At 43.2% G+C, this 10,799-nt stretch overlaps 1 protein-coding gene across 1 annotated transcript; it reads left to right on the forward strand.

The window, feature by feature from the left end:
• The first annotated feature begins 331 nt into the window (after window positions 1–331).
• On the forward strand, window positions 332–10,496 carry ARSI (arylsulfatase family member I). Its single transcript, XM_070735851.1, has 2 exons — window positions 332–1,135; window positions 8,613–10,496. Exons 1-2 carry the CDS (start codon window positions 813–815, stop codon window positions 10,009–10,011), a joined length of 1,722 nt encoding a protein of 573 aa, XP_070591952.1. The 5' UTR covers window positions 332–812; the 3' UTR covers window positions 10,012–10,496.
• The last annotated feature ends 303 nt before the right edge of the window (window positions 10,497–10,799 follow it).

Below are 10,799 nucleotides of genomic sequence, written 5' to 3' on the forward strand. Positions count from 1 at the left end.
ACTGACCCCTGGAACTACTGGACTGGAGTGACGGCTACCGAACTCATCTTAGGACCCAGGAAGCGGCGCAGATGTCGCCGGCCGGTTCCCTGGGAATCAATGAAATGAGCGGAGTCCCTTCAAGCTCCCTTCAGAACCTGGCGGGAATCCCCCGGGGCAGATGTTGTACAACTTCTCACATTTCCCGCCATCCACCCCCACCCCTCCTCGGTTTCGTTCCAAAGGAGGCTTTTCTCCCCGGCTGCGTTGCCCCCATATTTCCAAGCAAGCACCCGGGATTGGAGTGAGGTGGAAGTTTGACATACTTGGAGGACGGAGCAGGCAGGCGGGCGGGGCGAGGGGGGGGGTATCCGAAGAAGAAACGTGTTGGGGAAGGGAAGCCAGCGAGGGAGGCGTGAGGCAACATGACAGCCGCCGTCCTGGCCCAGACTTTCCGTCGGGACGGGGCGTAAAGAAAGGGAAGGCCGGTCCCGCCGCCTCCCAGGATAGAGGAGGGGACTCGGCGGCGATGGAGCTGAACTTGGGCGCGAGTTTCGGGAGAACTTTTTCGACTTTAGTTGCGCGCTGACGGCCCGCAAAACTTGGCCGCCTCTCCCTCGCCCTCTCTTCTCTCTCCCCGCCGCTTCGAGCCGCCGCTAGGAATCCCATCTCTGAGGCGCTTCCCGCGGGCGTATTTTAACTAGTTCCGCTCGGGCTTGAGCGAGGGGAGAGCCCCGCTGGCCGAGACGGGCGGCCGGGCGAGATTTCCCCCGTGGGCGGGAGATGCCGGCACCCTGAGCGCTTCTCGTCCAGGCTTAGGGACTCGGTCCAGCATGGCCGTCTATGCCCTGACTGGCGTTTCCCTGCTCAGCCTGCTGAGCTTCGGCTACTTATCCTGGGACTGGATGAAGCCCGGGCTGGTGGCGGAGGTTTCGGGGGACGCGGCAGGGAAAGTTCGCCCCCCGCCTGCTTTCGCCAGGCCTCCCCACATCGTTTTCATCCTGACCGACGACCAGGGCTATCACGATGTAGGTTACCACGGCTCGGACATCCAGACTCCCACGCTGGACAGGTTGGCTGCCGAAGGGGTTAAGCTGGAGAATTACTACATCCAGCCCATCTGCACGCCTTCCAGGAGTCAGCTTATCACGGGGAGGTAAGGAAGGGCAGAAGCGCCGCTTTCACGCTTTCACTCGGTCCACGGGTGGGGAAACTGGGACGGGAGAAGCAACTCCCGGACAGATGCAGGCGCCAAAGGGAAGAAAGGAAGCCCAGAGGAGAGGAAGCCCCGTAAATCCCGTAAATTTATATGCCGCCCAACTCCTAAGAATCCTTTGGGAGTTGGGCGGCATATAAATCCAAATGGAAGGAAAGAAGGAAAGAAGGAAGGAAAAAAGGGGAAGGGAAGAAAGAAAGAAAGAAACTTCAGCCAACTGATAAACTTATATATATCTTATGTTTTATTATTTATTTATTGATTGATTTTGTCCAATGCACAATGAGGGTTTTAGTGGGTATACACATAGTAAAATACATAATGAAGGTTATAGAGGATATACTCATAGTAGAGATATAGGAATAGAAGAAAGGTATAGGAGATATAGGAGAGCAATAGGACAGGGGATGGAAGGCATTCTAGTGCACTTGTACTAATTAATTAACACTTGTTCAAATAAAAAAAGGACAGAATTAATACACAGATTTTGAGAAAAGCAAAAGAAAACAACAACAACCCACACTATTTTATAGAGATAATGGGGTTGCTCAGGAGTCAAAATTAAAGTTGTTAAAAGAGGCTACTATTTGCGAACCTTTTCTGAGGGCAATCTTGTTAGATGGATTTGACTGCAATACAACTTTAAAGCTGAGCGAAATGGATGCGCAGACAGTAGGGATGAGGCATAATAATGAGTAATAATGAGGGATTTTTTTAAAAAAAAAAACGGTAAATGGATTTCACTGTGTTAGAATGTTAAATCAGAACAGTAGTGTTGGTGTGGAAACAGTGAGGAAACATGAGGCATAATAATGAGTAGTAAACATGAGGCATAATAATGAGTAGGCTGTATTTCATATAGGATTAGGCTTTTAAAATGTAAGTGGTGGGGTACGGACAGTGTTACCCAATGGATGGAGACTTCATTTCCGACAACTTTCCCTTCAGAGAGACGTCAGTTTATCATGAAAAAAGTTACTTTACATGGGTTGCTCCTTTTTTTATGTGGAAATATAAATCTCCTTAAACTTTAATAATTACACTAACTTTAATAAAATAGTTACAATTAAAACAACCTTTAAAGATTTTGTTATAAGCATTTACAATTTTGTTATACTAAATAGGTGTATTTCATATTAATAAAATGGAAGTTCTCTGATCATTATTTTACAAATGTATTTATCTTTAGAAAAGTCATATTAGTGGTCTGCAGGATTTAAAATTATGAATTAGGCTCTGTGGGATTTAAAATTATGACCTTAGTGGTCCCTGAAGTCCAAAAGGTTGGGGACCCCTGATATAGAGGGATAAAAGATATCTTGTTTCCTAAAACCCAGAAAAATCTATTTTTCTTTGGCAAACTGAAGCCCATAAGAGAGAGAGAGGGGATATCATGAAAATTTCTGCCCAAACATTGCGTGAACTATGTTTTCCATTTTGATGCTAGTTAACCTACCAATAGTCCTACAGTCCAGTCTTACATATTTACTAAAATGAACATTCTGGGTGGAAACTCTGTATTGCACAGATCTTTATGTTTTGCCAGATTTTCAGTGGCTTGCTTTGCTGTCCACGAGCCAGAAATAAAAGAAACTTGCCTTATTTTCATCATCCAAGCATCTGTCGGACATAAAACACGCTTAATTTCCCACAGCTACACATTCCAAATCAACAATATATGTGGTGTGTATGTGTGTTGGGATGGAGCAGGGGGACAGATTCAGAGCCAATTGTAATTGTTCCCGAGAAAGAGAAAAAAAGTTTGGGGATTGGAGAATTATGGGATGGTAAGAAAAGACTCACTGCGAGACCTTTGACTTTTCTTAAGACAGGGAATATAAACCCTTCTGGAAAGGTAGACATCTTCATTTACTTTTGTATCCAATTTCAGATTGCCATTACCTGCATGCCAGGGGTGAAATCCAGCAGGTTCTGATAAGTTCTGGTGAACTGGTAGCGGAAATTTCGAGTAGTTCAGAAAACTGGCAAATATCACCTCTGGCTGGCCGCAGAGCGGGGTGGGAATGGAGATTTTGCAATATCCTCCCCCCAGGAGTGGAGAGGGAATGGGGATTTTGCAGTATCCTTCCCCCAGGAGTGGAGAGGGAATGGGGATTTTGCAGTATCCTTCCCCCAGGAGTGGAGAGGGAATGGGGATTTTGCAGTATCCTTCCCCCAGGAGTGGAGAGGGAATGGGGATTTTGCAGTATCCTTCCCCCAGGAGTGGAGAGGGAATGGGGATTTTGCAGTATCCTTCCCCCAGGAGTGGAGAGGGAATGGGGATTTTGCAGTATCCTTCCCCCAGGAGTGGAGAGGGAATGGGGATTTTGCAGTATCCTTCCCTCAGGAGTGGAGAGGGAATGGGGATTTTGCAGTATCCTTCCCCCAGGAGTGGAGAGGGAATGGGGATTTTGCAGTATCCTTCCCCCAGGAGTGGAGAGGGAATGGGGATTTTGCAATATCCTTCCCCCAGGAGTGGAGAGGGAATGGGGATTTTGCAGTATCCTTCCCCTGCCATGCCCACCAAGCCATGCCCACCAAGTGTTTAAGGTGCTGTATATCATGCTAACATTTTCCCACTATGGCACAAAATTAAATAAAATGACTTCCAAAATAAATATTACAGTGGATTTCAGAGAAATAATTAAATCTGCAATCCTATACCATTTATCTGGGAATAAACCCGTTGGGCTTCATTCCTGTGCAACTATGAATGTAATTTCACTCTATGAATTGCACAGTCTAACTTTTTATAGAAAAAAAGGGCATTCTGTCACTTGCAGCAAACTTTAGAGATTTTGCCCCCATTTGCCCCAGTTTTAGAAGAACTAAGTCTTTTGAAGTTGATAAATAAACATTTTCAGAAAACAAGGCATATCTATATAAAACTTTAATTCCTGCTGAATCGATCTCTTGTGGATTGAGATCAATACAGTTTAGTGACTGCCTTGTTTAGCAACCAATTGTAGTTATGACAGTGATGACAAAGACACCTTAGGGACAGGTTCTATATAACCGAGTCTACGGAGAGGGGTGGCATACAAATCTAATAAATAATAATAATAATAATAATAATAATAATAATAATAATAACCGGAAGCCAGAATTTCCCCCTGGTCACTGAACCAGCAGCAATGGCCAGTTGGATACCCCCTCCCGAACCGGCTCTCTTGGCAATGTCATACGGTAGGTGCCACCATTTTGTTTTTCACTTCTGCACATGCGCAGAATCTGGGTTTTCACTAATGGATGCAGTGCTTGGGCGCGGCAGGGGAAGAAGCAAACCAGTAATAAGGTAAATCAGTAGTAAGGTAAATCAGTAGTAAGATAAATCGCTTAGCGAACCATCTTTTCATTTATAGCCTTTGCAGGCTATAAATGCAGGTCTGTAAAGCAAAGGAAAGCTGAAATAAGATAATAAGCTGAGTCATAGTAATAGTACTTCTACATATATACCACTTTACAGGGCTTTACAGCCCTTTCTAAGTGGTTTACAGCGTCAGCATATTTCCTCCAACAATCTGGGCCCTCATTTTACCCACCTTGGAAGGATGGAAAGCTGAGTCAATTTTGAGCCTTATCAGATTCGATCTGCCAAATTGCAGTCAGCTGGCAGTCAGCAGAAGTAGCCTGCAGTACTGCACTCTAACCACTGTGCCACCATGGCGTCATGGTTTCTATTAGTGATCTTTTCACATGATGACCAAGTTGCCAGTCCCAATTGTAGTTACTAAATGAGGATGACTTAAAATAATTGATTTAGAGATCGTTCAATGTTACAATGGTACAATGGTACTGAAAAAAGTGAATTATGATAATTTTTCATACTTATGACCATTGCAGCATCCCCATGGTCACATGTTCAAAATTCAGATACTTAGAAATTGAATCATATTTATGATGGTTGCTAGGGCTGAACAAACGTATATATAATAGGTCCTCAAAATGATCAAGATCTGGGCACTGGGGTACTTGGTTCACAATTACTGGGTCAAGACAATCATGGTCACACAATCACCATTTGAAGCCTTCCTTGCTGGCTTCCCCCAAGCAAAATCAATGGAGAAGTTGGCAAGGAGGATTCTCAAGTATGTCACTCCTATTTATTTCCTGCCTGTAGCATTCTTCTATCTCCTGCAGCTTCTACTGGCTATCTGAGGCCTTCCTACAACTCATGTGTAGTTTGTGCTTGTCTTCCCACCTTCCCCAATTCATGCATGGTCCTCGCATGCCCTCCCCAACCAACCTCCCATGGCACTCCCATGATCCTTGTCTGGGACTCCCGCCTCTTTCTGATGAATGACTTGCAGGTTATATTGGCAACTGAAATCACCCAGGATTGTTGTTGATAAGCAATGAGGTCACACGGCGTTGCATGTATGGCCATTTTACTTTGCTATCATAGCCTGAGTACAACTGGTAGTGTCATGGATAGTCGTGCATCAGGGAATCCTGCAGTATGCAGGGGATATGACTTGATGATTGTCAGAGCTGCACCTTCAAAAGCTTATCAAACCCAGCCAACCACAGACCAGTAGATATGAAGCTGAAGTCTTCAATGAAACACAGCAGCATGGTTTCTTGCAAAAGTATATTTACTTCTTATTTACACTACTATCTACCTTACTATACATAAGCCATTACTAGTATATCATTACTATCTCAATTACATCAACTCACAGGAACCAACAGAGAGCAACAACAGCAACAGGGAATTTAACAACAGGAAAATCACCAGCAAGAAAGCAAGAAGCAAGAGCTCTTACATATTTATATATTCATCTCCCAATCAGGTTGCTGCATACTCAATTAACGCAGAATGAGTCAGCATTCTCCTCGTAGTCCTTCCTTCTGCATTGGGATATTACCTCAGGATATTGCTCAATCCTGGCAATGACCTCTTAGGTGTCTTCCAATTCTATGATTCTATGGCATTCAAAATATATCTGAGGAAACTGTCCCTTGTTTCCTAGGTGTAATCTTGCTAGGGATTTCTTTTCAGGTCAGTCTTTTTACATCAGATTTGCACCATTTTGTAAGGTTATGAATAACTTCCAGAAATTACATTGCATTGATGTTTCCTGCAATTTTGTGTTTTGGATTTATACTTACAGCAAAATCACCCAGAAAGTATTATGTATAATAGACTGATTTTTATTTTTTGTTCCATTATTTGCTGGCATGGATCTCAGCACATGGTTTACCTCTTCAATCTGGAGGTAAAGGCGAACAGGAGGTGGAAATAGGAGTGGTGAGCAAATATGAAGAAATAAATAAAAAATTAATAGGCCTAAAGTAGTCTCGAAAAGCATTGGAATTTAGCAATATTCTATGCATACTTTAGAAATATGTGTATTTTGGAGACTTCCAGAGAAGAAAGAGCAAACTTGATGGTTGGTTATATTTCCGTTAAAAAAGGATCCCACAACCACAGTGGAATGAAGAACTGGTGAGAAGGCCAGCTGTTCATAATTCCTCTGGACAAGGAGAAGACTTGAGCTTCTGTTATTTACCCCAGCTCGGGCCAACTTAGCAGTTCCAAAGCATGCAAATACAATGGACTGATAAAATGGTGGGAAGCGTTCCATTCACCTTGGCATATAGTCATATTGACCATATGACCATGGAAATATCTTAGGACAATCCTGGCTCCCTCGTGCAAGAAATAGAGATGACCATCGACCCCTAGAGTCAGACACAAGTGGATAGGGGAAACCTTTACATTTAAAAGGGATATACAAATAACTCACTAATAAACAAAAAAAGTGACCTGGATAACTCTCCTATATTAGATCTACTAAAGAGATTTATTAAAGCTTTGAAAAATTTTGTGGGGAGGGAGAGGGAAAAAAGAAGAAAAAAGAGAGAAACTTTTAGGACATTGTTTTAAAAGGATTAAAGATTGGATTTGTTAAAATGAAAATGAATATAAGGTTAGTTTATTTGATCAAAGCTAAAACAGATATGTTGTTCTTTCTGATAACCTTGAATGGATCATTTCTGACATCAGGATTGAAATGGCAAGACATTAAGAATTTTTTTTAGATAAGAAATGAGATACGGGGAGATGGGATCATTATGTATTTTAAAAGAAGGTGATAAGTTACTAAAATTGTGTATACTTGTTGCAATGTCAATATGTGTGTGTATGTACAGTATGTATGTAATATATGTGTGTGTGCATGTATATTTACTATGTTATTTTTCGTTGTTACTTTTCTTTATATTTTTCTTTTCTGCACTATTTTTTATTCCTTTCAAAGTTTAAAACTTTTTAATTGTAGTGTTTAATAGAATTACCATAAAAACAAAAATGTGTTTAGCATAACATGTACAGTATGTATACCAGTGAACCTGGAAATAGATATTTATTATATCAGCGGTCCTCAAACTTGGCAACTTTAAGACATGTGGACTTCAATGCTTAGAATTCTGGGAGTTGAAGTTCACAAGTCTTAAAGTTGCCAAGTTTGAAGACCTCTGTATTATATTAGGTCTGCTTCAGGGGTGGGTTCTAACTTCAGGGTGTCCAGCAAACCTGGAAACCTGGGAAATCAGGGAATTATACAGGGAAATTGGTGGCTCATGAAATATAAGGGAATTCATGAAAAAAACAGAATAAATCAGGGAAAAAAGCAAACTGTATTAAAATGTTTAAAAGTCAGGGAGAATCATGTTTAAAAAAAACGGATTGTGCTGCCTGGTAGAGTCAAGCAAAAATGAGCATAACTGTGGCAACAACTTGCTTCCTCAGCTACTGATATTTTTTCATGGCTTAGCCATTTGGTATGACGTCATCTATGACTGCGCCTTAACTAGATCGCAAGTTACAGGGAAATATCAGGGAATTTCAAAATGTTTTCCCTCTGGACACCCTGTAACTTTTATTTATTTTATTTTATTGGATTTGTATGCTTCCCTGCTGGTTCACTTCATCCCATGCTGCATGACCACGCCTTGTGGGTATGTGCACGCCTCATTGGCACATGCATGAGCAGTGCTGAAAATTCCAAAAAAATTCCCCACCCCCCAAAAAGCCAAAAACAAGATGGCGATGCATATGTAGTGCTGCAAACTTGACTTCTGCACATCTGCAGGAAAAAAAAAAAGAAAAAAAAAAGATGGCAGCGTCCATGGACTGGCACTGACAGAAACAGTTCTGTGATGTCACTGTGACATCATCAGTGGTTTGCTACCAGTTCTATAGAACCGGTGCGAACCGGGAGGAGCCCACCTCTGGTCTGCTTACAGCTTGAATTCTTGGAAACTGTGCCATAAAGCTTTTAGAAGGAATCCAGGTAGACGTAATGTTCTATTGCAGAAAACTACTTTTCAGCCACACAATTGTAGGTTCATGGGGGGATGAAGATATTGTAACTGAAGATGATGTCTTTGCTTTCTTTCTCTCTCTTCCTAGGTACCAGATCCATACAGGTCTTCAGCACTCAATCATCCGTCCCCGACAGCCAAATTGCTTGCCTCTAAACCATGTCACTCTCCCGCAGAAGCTGCGGGAAGCCGGCTACTCTACCCACATGGTTGGCAAATGGCACTTAGGCTTTTATCGTAAAGAATGCTTGCCAACTCGCAGGGGCTTTGATACCTTCCTGGGCTCACTGACAGGAAATGTGGATTATTATACATATGACAACTGTGACGGGCCAGGAATATGTGGATACGACCTTCACGATGGGGAAAATGTAGCCTGGGAAAAAAGTGGCAAGTATTCCACGTTCCTTTACACCCAGCGAGTCAGAAAAATTTTGGCAACCCACAACCCCAAGGAGCCTCTCTTCATCTACATAGCATTCCAGGCAGTGCATACCCCTTTGCAGTCCCCAAAGGAATACATCTATCGCTATCGCTCCATGGGCAATGTTTCCCGCCGCAAATATGCTGCCATGGTCACATGCATGGATGAAGCTGTGAAGAATATCACCTGGACCTTGAAGAAATACGGCTACTATGACAACAGTATCATTGTTTTCTCTACAGATAATGGAGGGCAGACATTCTCTGGGGGAAGCAACTGGCCATTGCGAGGCCGCAAAGGAACATACTGGGAGGGAGGAGTGCGTGGCATTGGATTTGTTCACAGTCCACTGATTAAACGCAAGCGAAGGACCAGCAGGGCACTCATCCACATAACCGATTGGTACCCAACCTTAGTTACTTTGGCTGGGGGCAATGTGTCTGAAGCAGATGGCTTGGATGGCTATAATGTGTGGCCAGCTATCAGCGAGGGCAAAGAGTCACCCCGGACTGAAATCCTACACAACATTGACCCTTTGTATAATCATGCCAAATATGGCTCTTTAGAGAATGGCTTTGGCATCTGGAACACAGCGGTACAGGCCTCTTTACGGGTGGGAGACTGGAAACTTCTTACTGGGGATCCTGGCTACAGTGACTGGATCCCACCGCAGACTCTAACCAACTTCCCGGGGAGTTGGTGGAACTTAGAGCGCCTGACAGATGGGATGCGGCAGTCTGTCTGGCTTTTCAACATCACAGCTGATCCCTACGAGCGCTACGATCTGTCAGACCAGCGACCTGATGTGGTCAGGGCTCTGCTTCTTAGGCTGGTTAATTACAACCTGACTGCCATCCCTGTCAGGTATCCTGCGGAAAACCCACGAGCCCACCCTGACTTCAATGGTGGCGCCTGGGGACCTTGGGCCACAGAAGAGGATGAAAGATGGGAAGCAGGGCATGGAAAGCCCAAAAACAAGAAGAGGAAAAAGAAGTGCAAGATCTGTAAGCTACGCTCCTTCTTCAAAAAGTTGAACACCAGACTGATGTCAAACCGCATCTGAGATGGGACAGGTTTGGTTCTTGCCAAAGGTCAGATTGGAAGAGAGCTATTCCCAAAAAAATGGAAGTAGGGGGAGAGAAAGCAGTAGAATATTCTCGTTTCTGTTCAGCTTTGAGTGAAGTGAGATGGACTATCAGCTCTTCTCCTATTGTGAGGAAGGGATAACCTCACTTCATCTTCCCCTCAATTTCAGCACCAACATTGCTGATTCTGAATATGGGCCGACTTTGCAACTGCTATTTGACATAGTCCCTTCTTTTTAAATGTTATGACATGAGATGGTACTCAGTGTGCAATTAGTCATTCTAGAAGATTGCAGCAAAGATACCTAAACATTCAGGAACTAGTGGGAAGGATATACATTCTCATTTTTAACCAAAGATGAAATTGTTCTTTACCCAGGGAAAGAAGCACTTGATGATGAAATTGTTCTGTATTTCCTACTGTCTCATGGAATGCTGACCATAAATAATCTTATATAATGTTTTTTGCTCTCAGAAAGTGATTTTGATTCTTTTCTCCCTGGAGACTGTAGTTGCCTCCTTCTGACCACTTTAGTGTCTATGGGTGTGGATAAAGAAGACCGGGGACAATTATTTTTATCAGAGTTAAAAGGCAGATCTGGTGGGGTGCAATTTCCCCCAATCCTCTGAATATGTATAAAGCCAACATCTTGTATATGTGGGCAGGGGCATCAGTAAAGGCTGTGTGAGAGTTGCTTGAGCTAAGAGTATAGTCTCGCTTATGCAGAAGGAGTTGATAAGAGCTGGATTTTTACATTGGTTGACA

Source organism: Erythrolamprus reginae, chromosome 2 (assembly GCF_031021105.1).
Source record: "Erythrolamprus reginae isolate rEryReg1 chromosome 2, rEryReg1.hap1, whole genome shotgun sequence".
NCBI classification, from domain to species: Eukaryota; Metazoa; Chordata; class Lepidosauria; order Squamata; family Dipsadidae; genus Erythrolamprus; species Erythrolamprus reginae.